The 17,039-nt window shown below is 40.4% G+C and overlaps 1 protein-coding gene across 5 annotated transcripts in view; it reads right to left on the reverse strand.

Annotated features, from left to right (window-relative positions):
* Positions 1 to 107: 107 nt before the first annotated feature.
* LOC116849953 (spondin-1) overlaps positions 108 to 17,039 on the reverse strand; it is a 34,353-nt gene continuing 17,421 nt past the window's right edge. For 2 of the 5 annotated variants that reach the window (XM_032827661.1, XM_032827657.1), the window contains exons 3-17: positions 12,303 to 12,546; positions 11,643 to 11,829; positions 11,419 to 11,583; positions 11,187 to 11,310; positions 10,861 to 10,991; positions 10,313 to 10,529; positions 9,369 to 9,540; positions 8,692 to 9,016; positions 5,579 to 5,792; positions 4,547 to 4,717; positions 3,133 to 3,282; positions 2,809 to 2,957; positions 2,448 to 2,526; positions 2,185 to 2,283; positions 108 to 1,921 (exon numbers count right to left, since the gene is read on the reverse strand). In XM_032827661.1, the coding sequence (XP_032683552.1) occupies positions 1,740 to 1,921; positions 2,185 to 2,283; positions 2,448 to 2,526; positions 2,809 to 2,957; positions 3,133 to 3,282; positions 4,547 to 4,717; positions 5,579 to 5,792; positions 8,692 to 9,016; positions 9,369 to 9,540; positions 10,313 to 10,529; positions 10,861 to 10,991; positions 11,187 to 11,310; positions 11,419 to 11,583; positions 11,643 to 11,829; positions 12,303 to 12,546 (2,609 nt within the window). In that variant the 3' untranslated portion in view covers positions 108 to 1,739. The remainder of the gene's footprint in view (positions 1,922 to 2,184; positions 2,284 to 2,447; positions 2,527 to 2,808; positions 2,958 to 3,132; positions 3,283 to 4,546; positions 4,718 to 5,578; positions 5,793 to 8,691; positions 9,017 to 9,368; positions 9,541 to 10,312; positions 10,530 to 10,860; positions 10,992 to 11,186; positions 11,311 to 11,418; positions 11,584 to 11,642; positions 11,830 to 12,302; positions 12,547 to 17,039) is intronic. The other 3 variants (XM_032827658.1, XM_032827659.1, XM_032827662.1) reach the window with 3 other exon arrangements.

Consider the following 17,039-nt stretch of genomic DNA (forward strand, 5'->3'; position numbering starts at 1 on the left):
TATATATATATATATATATATATATATATATATATATATATATATATATATATATATATATATATATATATATGCATATTCGAGATAAATAAGAACAGCGCATAATGTACTTAATTATAGCGATTATCTTTATTATGATTATATCATAATGCTTTTACAAAAGAATGACGTTTAAATTGTTTCTTTCTTTGTACCATACATCTACACGATTTCGTTTATTGTCAATGAAGAGTAAAGAGAATTGTGTGTTAAAGAAACTTCTCATTATGCACTAAACGAACGACTTACTATCTACTGATATGTCTACGTCGCATTTTACAGTCATGGTTTTTAAAGTACCGTGTGGTTCTTAGTTTCCAAACTGATGTTATTACGAGTTTTGGTCTTACATTGAGATCTGTAATGCATGATAAATGCTATGAATATGATACGCGCACGTACAAACAAACGTTATCGTTACACGAGTGATTCTCCTCATATTCGCGCATATCTTACTCTTGCGCTACAAAGGAGAGAGCGGCTTTATATTTTAATCTATATATAAACGTGTAACATTACTATGTTGCAGATTATTTCGCTTTTTACTTATTTTTTTCCATTTTAACCGTTTGAACCGGAATCAGAAACATGAAATGCGATAGTTTTTGCCTTCTTTTTTCGTGAAAAAGAAAAGACTATACGAGTGTCGTTATTATAAGTGATATTAATCGCAAGAATTATCTTCTCGTTTTCTAAGCACGACTGGCGCGTTGGAATGCAAATTGGTTTCGTCTTAACACCATGTCGCGTGAATGACGTTGTATGTATTTTAACGCACTCTTTAACTGTGAGTTGAATGAAGCGATTGTGTATTATATCTGTCGTCGTATTAAATCTATCATTAGATATTCCGGTATCGACATGACGAATCGTTAAATAACGTGGTTATTGATGGCACGACTTTTCTGTGCGTAACAAATTCACACTGGAGGACATAAGGTGAGTGTAAATGCAGAATAGATAGAACTAAGTCCGAAAAACCCTCGCTCTTTTCTCTGTGATCTCTTGAGAAAGAATAAATATTATACGACGATCACACATAAATTCTATTTGGAGTCACGCTCAAAATAATTTAGATTATAACGTATCCCATATGGGATAGCGGGCGTTATATTAGAGTCAACACTTGGTCGATCTGCGACTGTTAATCCAATGAAACTTAAACTTGTAAGCATACTAGCGAAAACCATAACAGAAATCCTAGAAAAAGTCTATTAAACACGGAAATTACCGCGATTAACGGTGACTTTAATCGTCTATATCATATAAGTAACATCAAAAATCATAATTATTCGTTTTCGCAGCGAAAATTCTGCATCTGATAATGTCCTGACAATACAAGGCCGATCGTAAAATCCTACATCGAGTCTTAAGTACTGAAAAGCGTTAAGTTTTCGGATCAAATTTCGTCAAATTGCTGTCGTCCAGTGTTATCTCTGTTTCACGATAGCTTCACAACGGTCACCTTTGCACCTCTCAGACGCGTCACGAAATTTCGATTAGATCCGACGTTCAAGAAAAAGATATAAAAAGAGAGAATGGTTCGCTAATCAGTCTAACGAGAGTCGTCATATAAATTCCAATATTCGAACGGACGCGCCACGCCGTGCACAGATTGCGGCATGCAATTTTTCGTCGACTATTCGTCGTAGAGCGAACGATGAAACGTTGCACCGATAACGAAGTTACCGCGTACTTCGTTACTGCGGACACTCCACCACGGGACATTTCCTGAATTCCGCCAGAGGTGGACAAAGTCGAGGCCGGGGTCCCCGCGGTTGCACCTTCACGCTGCGGACACGATTCCGCATCGCGTCATCGCCGCAAGTCGCGCTGCATCCCGACCACGTCGACCAGTGCGTCACTTTGCAGTTCACTGAAACTTTGCACGAACGAGCGATGTAGAGCAACATAACAAATGTAAAGAGATGCACCTCATTTTGACACGCATTCTGAGAACGCGGAATTCTATCGACGGGCAGAATCGCGACTGATTTTATCTCTAAATTTCTCTCTCTCCCACATCGGTTCTCTCTTTTCACATTTCCTTTGCGCCAGTTAGTAAAAAACAAACATCTGTCAATTGGACAATTCTGCGAGTCGATCATAAATCTACTTGCAATTATTTAATGAAGCAAAACTCACTGTGTTTATTGAATAACGTGTCATGATTGTTTCCGTAATTGGCTTTTTCTTCAGAGTTGTCCCGAAAGGATCGTCGACTTTTCCCGTCACCCTGTTCAGCTGCAAAGTTTTTTCATTTTTAATCGTCGAACACTCTTTTATCGGCTGCAATTCTGAGCGTTGATTGTCAGTTGTTTATTTGCGAGCCATTATTTTGCGCGACCAACTATTATTTTGTATTAAATTATTTAGTAATAAGGTAAAAGTGAAAGACGCATACTCACAGCACGGTGGAACCTTACTGCACTTCCTCCTTCGGATAGTCTTCTTCGGACAGCTCTTACCTCCGCCTTTGGCCGAGACCTGCTCGGAAGATAATTAAATATCTGCGTTTTACAATTGATTAATCGTAATTAACTCGACGTAATGTGCAGAATTTCGTCGATTGAGCGGTGATCGAAACAGCGAAAACATTCATATCGCTCGTCGTTGAAAGAGTTATAATAATTATAATTTCATTATTATTATTATACTTAAATCCACGCACACAGTTAATTATAATTTTATTATTAATATTATTATTATTATTATACTTGAATCCACGCTCTCTGTGAGAGAAATGAATGAATTTATAACGCGATGTACCATGATCTTTCTGGTGCTGGTTTTGTAGCCGTGACAGCCGTCGCAGCTCGTCCATCTACTCCATCCAGTGGCCTGACAGTCCACTTTAATGTCCTCGCTCGATTCCATTATCAGACTGCTCGTCTGGATGTTCCCGAAGTTTGCCTTTTCTGTAAAAAAACGCGACTTAATATTCAGCGAGACGGAATTGCCCTTTTACTAGTGCACGCCTGTACATCGCGCTTCGTCGCTAACGGTCTCTAAAGTCGCGTAAATCGTTTCCGCGAAGCCGTCGTGTAATAGCACATAATCCACGATAACTTTCGCGTAAAGCAGATTCATCACCGTATTGCGCTCTCTTCGCCTTCGTACGGTGCTGCTGCTGCTGCTGTTGCTGTTGCTGCTGCTCCTGCACAGGAATGTGGTAGCTGAGGACGCTGCTAAGGGACACCTTAAAGTTTTTCATGATCGCCGACAGGTTCGCCCGCAATTCTCCTGAATCGGTTAGTGAGCGTGTGCAAAGTAATACAATGAGCGATTATTTAGTGATGGGTAACACTTTATTTGCGATGCGAAAGCCGTGGATTATCCGGAATCGTGTTTCGTCGATGAACAAGTACTGGGGGAAGGAATGGGGTTCAATGGAGCAAGGCAATATAACGTAACGTAAGTGCAACAGAACACCGACTAGACTTTGCATGGATGAACGATGTGGAGCAACATAACAATTGTAGAGAGATACGCCTCATCGGAGATTCTGCATACGCATTCTGAGGACGCGCAATTCTATCGAAGCGCACAATCGATCGAGTAGCGCGAACTCTGCCGCCCTCATTCTCATCGATATGTAATAAAGATACGTATTTGCAATTATATCTACACTTATTCTTCATGTTTTATCTACTAAGAAATCTGCTCTTTCCATTTATTTAATGGTCTTCTTATTAAGAACGACTTTTTCCTGGATCTAATTATGCAAATTTACGGTTGCACGTAGCACGAATTAACTCGAGCGATCAGTTCTACTCTTTACATTTCTCGGAGTAAAACTTCATTCGAAGTAATCGTAGAGATACGGAAAAAAAAAATTTACTAATACATGGACAACTAAAAATATTAGCTGCAGGAGCAATTTTCTTGCTTTCATAGCAAAGTTATTTAGTTGTGATAGCTAAAAAATTTGCTAATATATGTATTAGCGAATTTGCTCTTGCAGCTAATATTTTTAGTTGTCCATATATTAGCAAATCTTTTTTTTCCGTGTATCATTTCGAAGGAATCGCAGAAATGAATATTTAATCCAAACCACTGAAGAGGTTATTAATTCGCTCGTATTAATGTTTCAGTCGATTAAAGAGATAATTTATTTCAAAACAGTGGAGTCAGGTTCATTCTTTAATTTCGAATTAAATAAAAATTCGCTGGACAATTCGGCGAGTATAGAAATTCACCCAATATAAATGAAAAATCGACTTCGAGTGACTCGGCTTTACTTTCTGAGTGGAATTGAAGAAATTTCGAGAGTGTGTACTTGCGATAAATCTTTCGATTGCTGTGGTTGTAGTTCTTGCGATGAGCAGATAGACGAATAGATAGATAAAGAGATAGAGAAAGAAGGAGGAAGGCAGGAAAAGCCGGTGGGAAGTTCCATGCGTCATTCGCATGGGTCCCGTAATTAATAACATTAATTATGCGCGGTGCCTTTATGAAGCGTATGTGAATACGACATTCCGCGGAATATAATATCGCGTCGACTTACTTTGAAAGTTGCCGCAGACGTTATTGCAGTCCTGCTCGGTCGGAAAATTATTCCGATTGCCGTCGCATCCGGTGTAACTGAATAGACGGCAGCGGCCGGTTTGTTTGTCGAAATAGGCTCGCAATATGTTAGAAGAGCAACGACCCTTCTTCATGGGCTCACTGCAAATCCCTATAATCAGTGCAAAACCGCTCTATAGTAACAAAGATAATGCAATAGCGAGACGTGTGCGGAGCTGAAACGCGAAATTTCGTTGGAAACCTCGCTGACGAGGAGACTCGACCGCGAACTATTCTACAGAGAAACGAAACGTCCATCGATCGTACGAATATTCCAAAAGGAGAAAAAAATTGTCCCTTTTACCGGAAAACGCGACGGAATATTGTTTCACATTTTCACGTAATTCGAATACGCACACGTACTAAAAGATTCAATCTGCACTCGCGAGAAAATCGCGTAGCTCAGTCAGGTGGCTTTAAGGCTCCCGGGTACTCGCTGCGAAATTGATGATATCAGGAGCAAGAAAATGCGCGTCCGTAATTCTTGCTCGCTATTTCCAGATAAAAAGATATTTCTATGAAAGAACACTTCTGATCGCTTGAGCATACATGTAGAATGTTCCGAGAACTATCCTTTTCCCTTGACAGTAAGTAAATAACCGTGAAATAAACGTGACATGCAACCTTCCCTCTTTAACCTACTTTTCCTCAAGATCTTGCTGCGTTCATTTTATGGCTATTTATTGACTGTCAAGGCGAGAAAATGGTTTTCGGAACATTCTACAAGTGCGCTCGAGCGACCTGAGGTGTTCTTTCATACAGATATCTTTTTATTCGGAAACAGTGCGCAAGAATTTTCAGCTCGTTTCTTCGCTTTTGACGACAAAATCCAATATAGCTCAGGAACTTTAATTCTGCATGTACGACGCGGAAACTTTTCTGAAATATTGAAATCCAACACACACACACATGCACAAATTTCTCTTTGGCAACCGTTTGAAACCGACAGTCAAGAGCCAGCATTTTCACTCACTCTCAGCTTCGTCCTTCGTGATGTTGCAGCTTGAAATTTCAGCTGTGCAGTACGACTGTTGCACTTTGCATTCCTCGTGGCTGTCCTCGTCGTCTTTTCCCAGGACGCTCCAGTTGTTGTTTACTAGCCTGGACCTCAACTTAATGCCTGGCCCGCAGCTGGAGCTGCACGGTGACCACATAGACCACTCCGTGTACTGATCGCTGGGACATTTCTGCAGTCAACGTAGATCAAGGATCAATCGGTGCGATGGATCGACGCGTGGCGATTAATTACGGAGAAGCGGATCTCTCGCGTTCTCCTTCGTTTCTTTCCGTATTTTACGGAATTCGCGACGAACTCAGAGGAAACCTCCCTCTCTTAGATGCGCGGAAGATTCAGACGGATCCATTGAATTCTTTCTCGTTTCGAGATCGTACCACAAACGCCGGATTTGCGTTCCTCTGGCTTTTCTCCGGAAAGGATGAACGTTAAGAAAGACAATAAAATAACGCAATCTCAGAGGCGCATATTAGCGGAATGTTGGAGAGATCCGCTCCCGCGTCGCTCGATTAATTCGTTAGTGTGAATTTCTGTCGACCGTCCGAAACTCACTCGTCGCGCCATTCTGCGCCGTGCGGTGCCGTTATGGGGACCTAATGGCGCGTGATTGTAGCATTCGTTACAAAATAATTACGCGGGTAAAGTATTAATACAAGTGCACTGATTGTCGCATGATAATTAGCAGCGATTATTAAACTAGACTGTCGTATCGATCAGTTACATATGTTTCATGACGTGATGCACGCACGCATGATAGCGTTTCGGTGTCGAGAAAGCTCCACCGCAAATAATTGTTAATTTTGCGCCTGTTTCCTCATTTTCCAACCAATTTTCAATGTTCAAAGCGTTCCGGTCGCTCGCATACTTTGATGATTCTCTCTGCATGAGAAGCATCTCTAAAGAAACGCGAAAGTTAAAACTCCTGATTCTTCGTTGCAGCCATCTTGATTTATTGCGTCAGAAGCGTGAAAATATATGTTAAAAATTCTTGCAAAATAATGTGAAAATAAAATTATATTTACAAAATGATATTTGCAATCGATCGAACAGACTTGTAAGATAGTCCGTACACTTTCCTCTTGCTCCAACAATCAACAAATAACTAAAATTAACGTCATAATATCATGATAATATACGTCGATAATATCATGAGAAAAGGTAGGCTAAAAGGGAAGGCATGTCACATGAATTTTACGGTTATTTACCGACTATTCGACTACTCGAACAGAAGTCTGTTTGATGGAGTGCGAGTGTCATCTGATGAATACATCTTATTTCAACGAATTTTGCAAGAATTTTTAGCGTGTGTTTTCTCGCGTCATTAACCAAGAGTGTCGAGGCGAAGAGCCAGAAGGCTTGAACTTTATTTCGCGCAACCGCACGAAGATGAGGCGCGTCTTGTTCGCGAGACAGATATCCGTGCAACTTACGTGACGATGCCGGTGCCATAGATGGATCTACGAGAGATAAGATATCGCTTACTCGTGCGAAGCTGTCGCCGCTGCCTGGTGATTGAATACTTAGCGAAAGCTGTTGGATCCGTAGCAATAATGAATTCGTAGCAATAATGAATATCGAGCGGATCTACGCGTATCTCGTATCTTTTCTCTATCGCGTGCGCGGACAGAAACGTCTGCGACAACAACAATAACATCGTGGCCATCGTAAGAAGCTATAAACAACAGAAGAGTGATGAAAGTCGACGAGTTTTCTTGATGTTGTGCTTCTTGCGTCCGATAGTTTTAAAATGGTAAAAGCTTAAGAGATTTAGTCAAGCGTTAGTTCCTACAATGCAGCGTCTAGTAAACTTTTTTATTTTCCATTTCAGACATTACGCGAATTTTGTTCAGCTTAATCTCGCGCTTTAGAAAAACTTGGCGTACGTCGATAAAAAAAATAGAGGAAAAAATTTTGCACGATCGCAGTTCCATCGATTGCACGCGCGAATTCTTGCTCCTTGAGCTTCTTCCTACCGCAAGGGATCCACGTCATTTCCCCATCTCGAAATGGTGTTTCGATCTGCAGCGAAACGTCAAATGATATAAAAAAAAAAAAAGTATAAATATACGCGCCGAAAACGCGTATAAATTCGTTATTACGGATAGAACGAAAATAGAACTATTGTGGAATAATAACATTCGTGGTTTTGTGGTAAAAAAAATCGTTTGTTTATTGTACGCTATTAAACCGCCCTGTTGTGTATATTTCATAAAAAAACGATATCCGCTTGATATCTATTATATAGCATACGTGTGTGGTTAGTCGTGTGCGAGCGAACTTTTCGACGAGTCCGATCTGGTCAAAGGCCAAATTGGCAGAACATATTTTACACCCGAGTAAAGCCCAGGAAATGAACTGCAATCCCTGAATTAAATGAAGCTTAGAATGCGTATCCGACTCCATCAATTAAATAAAGCCGGGGATTCGCGTGCGAATCCAGTGGCGGTTCTCTCTTAATGGATCGATAGTTACAGAGTTATTTAACATTGCAAATTAAAGGATCTCGGCGAATTAATCGCGAGCGAATGGAGGAAGCTCACCTTCTTCCCACTTAACGCCGACCCGGCACTTTTTCCACATAAAAAATTCACGCGATACAAAATTAAAACATCACAAACAAGCATGAATCGAATAAGGAAACGAGCATAAATGCGACACTTCGTGAAAAATATCTCGACGTAATTATTGATATACAAAACAAATTCTATTAACATCACGCGGGAAATACAATTATCATGACAACGGGAACACAAAGCTCCGCGGGAATTCGACTGTTCTGCGCAAAATGGTGAAAGGGATCAAAAGTATGAAAAAATATGATTAAAAGCGTACATGCACCGTGCAGTGTGTACGTTTGTAAATTTGATGCAAAATCTGCATAGCTTGTAGAGTCACGTATTTTATATCCGTTTTTATTTTATTTCGTTTTAATCTTTTAGATATTTTTTCACGCAAATTTCACAACCACCACGCATTCGTGCGAGCACAGGATCGCGTATCGGACTTCTCGTTAGATCGGCTTCTCGTCGGAAAATTCTCTCCCGACCACCTAATCCTTATATACCTCGTACCTCCAGCCAGTCCTCGATTACCTCTCCAGTCCCGTCCGCCCTCTCGCCATAGTCCTCGTAGTTGTTCTCCACATTACTCGTATCTTCCCTTACCTCGTCCGCATCCTCGCCCTCGCACGGGTCGTTCTCGCAGTCGATCGACTGCTGCAGACTCGGCCCGTTCGGCACCATCTTGCACTGTTTCCGGTACTTCTTCTGCCGGAAATTTCTGGATCGCGTCATGCTGCCCTCGCCGCAGGTCGACGAGCACGAGCTCCACGACCCCCATTCGGACAGTTCGCACATATCGCTGTCCAGTATACCGTCGTAACGGCCGGAACTGGTGCTACGACGAATCGGAGACGCGATATCAGTTATAACAAGTGAATAGATTCTCTCGTTCACGCGCGTTCTAGATCTTTCATATCAAAGAAAGAATTAACAAAATTTATTGCAAAAGTAAAGATTTCTAATAAATACGAGATATAGAAGAATCTTCGCAAACAACGCGGCAAAATAACGGAGTAAACACGAGAAAGCCTCAAAGGACACTATATCCGCGAGATTCAGTAAAGAGAGGAGTAATCTGTAAAAATCTTGCGGTTTGTGAATTTATGAGTGAAAAGCGCGTTGAACAATATTTGCTCGCAGGCGTCGTAATTATCAGCAACGCCATACTGCACTCTCGCGCTCATTACCAATAAGGGCTTTGCGAGTTAAAGCAAGCACTCCGATCCGTCAGCAGTGTGCTGCACTTGTTCGCGATCGCTGTCGCTTCGTCGCGAAAATGACGTTGCCTCAGCTGATTGCCTCTGCCACAGGTAACCGAACACGGACCCCATTCGCCCCAGGGCGTCACTCTGCATGCCTCTGTACATATGGATCGTCAATTATCCACGCGGGCGTTTCGCAACGGCAGTCGCGATTGCAGTCTAAGTTTCATATTGATGTTGAAAATCACGAGGTCGAAATTCCGGAAATTTACAACACGGGAATCCACCGCGGAGCAACGTGATGTACAGAATGGATTGTTGTCTAATTTTCGGTATTTTCAACTGCGAGGGATGCAAAATAAAAGTGCAACTTACCGTGCAACGCATCTCTAGAGAGTATCTAGGGCACAAATAAGACGAAAGAAATATGCAGTCAAGCGAAATGCGTCGAAACGCGGTGCTTCTTCTTTCAAACATCCCGCTTAAAAGAGCTTTCTTTTTTTTCTAGAAGACTCGAGGGATAATTAGAGCGAATCTGTGCGCAAAGTAGACACTCGTGATAGATGTTACTTTCATGTTAGCCGTTTAATATTGCAGAAGCTCGCCCGCGAGCTATCAACGAGACGTATAGAAACTACCGTCGTTTAATACGGCTTAATACCGCTTAATACGAACGTGAATTTTTCACATTGCCGAGAAGATTACCATTATTTGCGATGCACACATACACACACACACACACACACATTACGCTGCTTTTAAATTCCTACAGCCTTAAAAAGTCACACGCTGCCTTAAGATCTTGCTTGAAATTCATATTCGATCTACGACGCTATACAATCAATAATCGTCACAAATCTCACGCGAATATTGTCTCGAAAGACCGACGGCGAAAAGCAAGAGAAAAGAAAAAACAAGACGATACTTGCTACTTTTCTTATTCGATTCCGATACACCTGTTTCATCCAGTGCCTCGCTAGCGTCGTCGCAAGTCTTCTCGTACAACCTCTGCCTATTCAAGTAAAGCTTCGCGAGGGGTTTCATGTCCAACCCTGCCGGATCGTAAAAGGGTGACCTGGAGTCGTTCGGGTAAGTAGATGTTATACGTCGGATTGATTCCTGCGGTACTGTCGGCTCATCGGGCGACTGGCAATCAGCAGAAGAGCAATTAACAGTGACAAACCTTGCTAACTAGCGATTTTAACATCCGAATACACTCGAATACTCCATTACTACCTTGATATCTAAGTATTTACTTGATATTTGAATATTCCATTATTGTGCAAGTTATTGAAATGTTACGATTAGTGTATATAGTATCTTAGAACACCGAAAAAAAAATATATATATATATATTGCGCTTAAAAATGTGTAAAATATCTTATGAAAAATCGTGTATTTTTAACATCTCTCAGTTACGTTTGAGTATAATTGATGTAATAATATAATATTTGCACAATATAATGTTTGCACTCACCAAATATGTGATGCCATTGTCGGTACCAGCATCATAAGGGTACAAATTAAGCTCCTTGTGTTCAATCCATGAGCAATTAGACAGACAGAGCTCGAGACCGGAGACGCCAACTATCCAATCCGGTGATGGATCTACGCAACGCATTTTTATTCCTTCATTACGATTACAAAAGACTCTATTTCGATCTGCCATTTAATTTCTCTATTAACAAACGGTAAGAATTGTTCAACGAGATCAATCAAGAAGTTCCTTCGTTTCAGAGAGAAGAAACAGAGTTTCTTTTTGTATTTCCATTATAATATTCCTGCTCTCATAATTAGTCCTACCGATCATGGATACCAGAGACATCAAATGGTGCTTGCGATCTACGCGAAACACCGCGAAAGTTCTGCCGGTGACGTTCGGATAACTAATTCCTCTCGCTTTTATGATAGTCCTGATGTGCTCGCTCTGTAAAAACGATCATACATATATATTTCTGTCCCCTACTGTGAATCCCCAAGTAGAGCCCAAGAGATAAAAAGCCGCAGAGCTTTGGACATTTCGCGTCTCTCTCACCCGATTCTTCAGCTCGCCTTCCAGTTTTCGCGTGGCGCCGTGCTCGGCCACCTGTCGCAGCCCGATGCTAGCCATGCCGTTGTAACGCCAAAACCTGTAATCGCCGGTGTGTGACGCGCCGATCACGTCCGAAAATCGGATCAGCCAGCTCTTGCTTGGAAAATCCTGCGGAGAGGAGATAATGGATGAATGCGCTAAACCACACGACGCTCACGTCCACGTACTTTGGGATGTGTGTTGCGCGACCATAATCCTTCGAAAGTAACCTCATACTTTGCTTCATCGCAGGTGCAGCAATCCGTCAACACCGGCCCCTGATCGTCGGCTTCTGCTTTTGAGTCTTGACACATATTGAGGATCAAGTCGAAGTCGTCCATGTACCACGTGTCCGGTGTCTCCATCACCGTTGCTCTACGTAACGAAGAGATCAGAAATGGACGACGAACGTGATCGCACGGAAAACGGAAAGTGAACTGATCGATTCCGGCAAATCTATAGCTTGTTGGGTGAGCTTAACTTTTAACTTGAGGGAAAACTTATCAAGAGGAATTTAACCATAACTTAAAAGAAAACATCACAGTAAAGACGAAAAAAATATCTTTAGGAATTTGAAGTATTTCTACTTCATTGATTTCAAGTTAATCGTTCAGAAGCAATCATCTGAGCGGTGTAATCATGTTTTTTGACAGAGGTCTTATCTTATAGGATGTTTTAAAAAACAACAACGTTAAAAGTTCTTTTTTAGTGTCTTTTTATAAAATGACCATTTCAAAAATGTATTATTACAAAAAAAATTATTTGAAAAAAATTCCTAAAGATATTTTTCGGGATGCTCTCTCTTCTTTCCGCGTGTTGTGTTATTGTTAATAAGAGTGTCCCATCACCTGAGGAGTATACAACCGCTACCTTCGGAAGGACTGGTCCAGACAACGGTTATCTCCTCCTTCAGCACCTTGGACGTCTCCACGACGGCATTGGCGCAATTATCCGCGAATTTAGTCATCGTGTCATCCTGAAGATCAAAAATCCCGACGTCTGCAGTGTCGTTTGCATTTTCGGCCTCGGCAGATATGAGGAATCTGGTGAACTTCCGATGCAGCTGATCGGTACCGTCGATCTGCAGAGTTACTGAAATAATCGGCGATCTCTGTTTGGTATGCCCGCATTGCAATGTCTACGGGGTGGTCGAGATGTCTCACGCCAATACCACTGGATATTTCGTATCCGCGCTATTGCTTCGAAATGAAATTTGTGACGATGATGAAAAAGTGATTTCTTCGTTTCGGATAAAATACAACGGAACATTTGTTCTGCGATAATTTAATCCCTCTCTCTTTCTCTCTCTGTTTTCTATTTTTCTATTTGAATTTTTTCCATTTTTCTCTTGTTTTTTAAAGTGATACGCTATATATACGCTATATATAAATAAAAAAAGAAAATATTTCAATCCATTAATAAATATCTATATTGATAACTAATTACCTCAAAATGCATTAAATATATCAATTTACATTTACAAAACCATCGTAAATGTTATATCAAATATTATTTCTTGTGTATAACTTTTTCAACATTAACATTAATCATTTACTTTATAAAAAACTTCATAAACTAACACAAGAGTTCTCAATGGGTATTGTTCTAGAACTAAAATAAAAATGCTCCTATTTTTCTCTTTCTCTCTCTCCCTCTTTCTCTCTTATTAGCGAAATGCCCATTGTTTCAATCTACGTGTTCACGGAAAAATGTGATACAAAGAAATGGAATTATTCTCCGTCGTGAAAAAGACTAGACACAAAAACGGACCTACCGATCGTTTAAAGGTAATGTCAAAGAACAAAGAACGTAATAACTGTGCAGGGATAACGAAATATCGCGACCACCCCGTACGTTGTTTCACGTCATAGCTATAACGTCACAGAATTCTCGGCAACGTCCCATACATCGTCGTAATTAGACGGCGGAGCAACGAGCTATTGCTGGGAATTGCTCGCGTCATAATTTCTGCGCTACCCAGCGGGTCTATAAAAATTTTCCGAATAATCCGGCTGGGAAAAGGGCGGACAAAGGACACGGGAAACTTCCGTTTTGTTCACGCGTGCACCGTAATTAATTGCGGGGCGAGAACAAAATTCCGTGTACCGCTTCAGGAGGCGAAAATTTAAACGAAAACTTTGACGGGAAGAAAGCAGTCGATCACGTCGTTGGGAAATGCATTTCGCAAACGATCGATTACTCGACGCATCGAGATACGAATTTAGGTTTTAAAAAATCGAATAAAATACATGTAACGTGTCCCTTCTCAACCGTTCCCTTCTTGTAATCGCACATTTTTAGACAAAATTCTCGGACTCGAACGACAGATAACGTAGAACTGCTGTATTTCTCTTCCGAATCGCGGCCACGAATCCGCGCGTCATATGCTTCAATATTTAGTATAACCAAAGCGCGGAAAATTCCACTATTATGTACAGGACGCGTAGTTACGTAATAGCAGATAAGCTAATCACGATGCTGAAAATGTGTACGTAATAATGTGGGCTGCTGATCGATCGGTATTAATTTGGGATTTATCCGCTGAAATTTCAAACGATCACGTCCAACTGTAAATACGTACGATCGATAGTTTCATGTGAAGATTATGCGTTATCAAATAACAAACATATATTAATTAATTCGAACGCGACTGACAAGTGAGAGATTTTCTAAACTAAGCACTTTCTCGTCGAAAAAATTCTCATCGACGTGGGGGAAGCTAAAGTGAGTAAATTAATTGCGTTTTTATATTAAATTTTTGATTAAATTAAATAATTCTATTTAATATAGTTTCAAATTAACTTTGTGTAATTTTTAATAAAAATTTACCTATCACTGTGAGAGTTGTATCTGTTATACTAATTGAATAACTTGAAAATTGTAAATTGAAAAATTTATTGAATTCTATTAAACATTAAATCTACCTTCTAAGAAAGTTGGTTTTTTAAATTACTGGAAGAAAAACAGGAAAAAATAGTTATTTCTGAAAAATTAGTTTCTTCAAGAAAAATTGCTGTTTTTATTATTTAATTTCATGGTATAAAACATCCTCTGTAATGACGTAGTGATTACAACATAATCGATACAAAATACTGCAATATAATAATAAAAATATACAGGATACATATACAATCTGTTGTCAGATTCTGTTTGCAAACACTGTCAACAGAACAGATTACTTACTAGGTTTATTTAACTTTAGTTCATATTTCTTCAGTTTTTCAACTTCCTTTAATCCTTAAGTTTAATCCTTAAGTTTAATGATCTTTTAATCTTTAAAAGTTATCTTTAAGATCTTAAAGATCTTTTAACTTTTGTAGTTTAATTTTTAAATTAAATGAACTTCTTCACGCGGAAAGAAACAAATAAAGTTCCAACCAAACACGCAGAAATTCTTTCGAATGAATTTTTCTATCCTTGGGAAAGAGAAAATCCGCAGAAAAATTGGAAAAAACCAGTTTTTTCCGTGTCTAAAACTATACTACTTTCTCAATTTTACAGCTAAGTCTTTCTCGTATTTTTACGAAAGTAGGTTAGACTGCTGGTTGCAGTGAATCCTTTAATAGCTCTTCTAACGAGCGGAAAAAAGCCCGAAGAAGCTTGCGGGCAAGTTCAGTCTCTTATTGGCGGGAGGGAGAGAATGTACGTGTATAAATATCGGCTTATAGATTCACCATGTATCGAAGGAATATTCGTGTTCTGGGAATAGAATTATATCAGCCCGGGTACGGACCTGCTATTTATAGCATGGATTAAACACGACACACCGTGAATCCGGCGCCGCGTGTTCAAGGGGATTCGTACGCTCCTTTTCCTATTACGAAATGTTCTTCAGCGTAAACTACGTTCTGTGCGAGACCCTGTTTAAAGAATATTAGATTTTGCTAAATTATCACTAACGATAAACTTGTACGCATACGAATATATATATATATATATATATATATATATATATATATATATATATATATCACTCTGTTAATCTCTCTTTATTTAAATAGATTATTAGGTTCATGAATTATATTATATTACAACACGCATGTTTAACATTAATATAATATCAGCACACTAATATTAAATTAATGTAATTCTATATACTCTTATTATAAATGTAGCTAATCGATATCCAGAGTGGGAGAATTCAACCGAATCATTCTTCAGAGATATGAAATAATCGGAAGGACATAGAGTTGTGAAAATAATTAGATAAAAGGCGTTTAGATTGCGAAACATTACAGTCGCAAGGTTGCTGGTTCGTAGGTCACTTTCTGTACCCGGGCACGTAATGCTCAGCTGTTTGGTGCTGTTTATGGCTTCTGGTGTTTTACAAGTCTTCTCAAGTCGCGCGCGCGCTTATTTACATGCGTGAGATGTACACGTGAATCCCTCGAATGAAAAAGCGTTTTGAAAACGGAGGATTTTTCAACACTGCGCAAACGAAATAAAAACCATGATGCTTTAATCCGCCGCTGTCGTCGCGTAGGATTCTCTATGTCACAATGTCACTAATCGCGGATGAGAAACAGCACGAATATTCGCAAATTTTTATTCGTGTCGCGGAAGGTTTTTTGCACAATTGCATTTTTTTCCCCCTTTTATTTGCGCGGAGCATGAAAATATCGAAAATATAGGATTTCGTTAATAGAGCTTAAATATGTCCTGCTGATTTAGTGTTGATTCAACATCGAGCGATGGGTCTGACTGAGAGGCGATCGGATTATTTATTATTTATTTTTGTATCACATCTCGCCTATTTCACCGATATTCATCGAACAGCATCGCATTTTCAGATGCACAAATTGTTGCGTCAACGTCAATGAGTCACGAGCGACGACGTCGACGACCACGGCGGCTGCTGCTACTGCTGCGTTCACCTCCCGCATGATCATTCCCATAACCCTGAATTAGAAGAATTAACGGCAAAAACGCAGTTAACTGAGACCTTCGTCGGGGTATCGCGTTTCCCACGCAACGAGCCCCTCCGACGGTTAGAGGGACCGGCCGAGGAGTATCGCGGTGGTTTCACGTCGGGATCCACACACACATACATGCCTGTTAGAGGTGGGCGCGAGGGTATCTCTTCTCTGAGCGCCTCCGAATCCCTGTACGTTCTCCCTGTACGTATCGCCAAATAATCGCGTCCGAAGGCTCTGAGAACCCTATGTGGCCTTTAATTAATTTCGTAAATTATACCGCGCGTGTTTCCGATCGCGCGAACGTAAGCGCATCGAGACCGATAATTTCACCGTCGAATACACTTCCTACTTTACTTCTCTCTCTCTCTCTCTCTCTCTCTCTCTCTCTCTCTCTCTCTTTCTCTCTTTCTCCCTTCCTTTCTCAAGCACAAGCTTGAGAGACGGTCGATAACCAACTAATCTCGGCTACGCGACGGTTCTAGAGTTGTCCGGGTTTATCGAGCGATTGAAGCCGACGTGGAAGCTTGGATTGCGCTCGCGACTTGTATTTTGCACCTTTGTGGTAAATACACGCGATCGCTGGTAGCTTTAGATTCGTTTCGTCGAGAAAGAGAGAGAGAGAGAGAGAGAGAGAGAGAGAGAGAGAGAGAGAGAGAGAGAGAGAGAGAG

This window comes from Odontomachus brunneus, unplaced genomic scaffold, assembly GCF_010583005.1.
Source record: "Odontomachus brunneus isolate Ranch 3 - 2012 unplaced genomic scaffold, Obru_v1 Obru_scaffold_129, whole genome shotgun sequence".
Taxonomy (NCBI): domain Eukaryota; kingdom Metazoa; phylum Arthropoda; class Insecta; order Hymenoptera; family Formicidae; genus Odontomachus; species Odontomachus brunneus.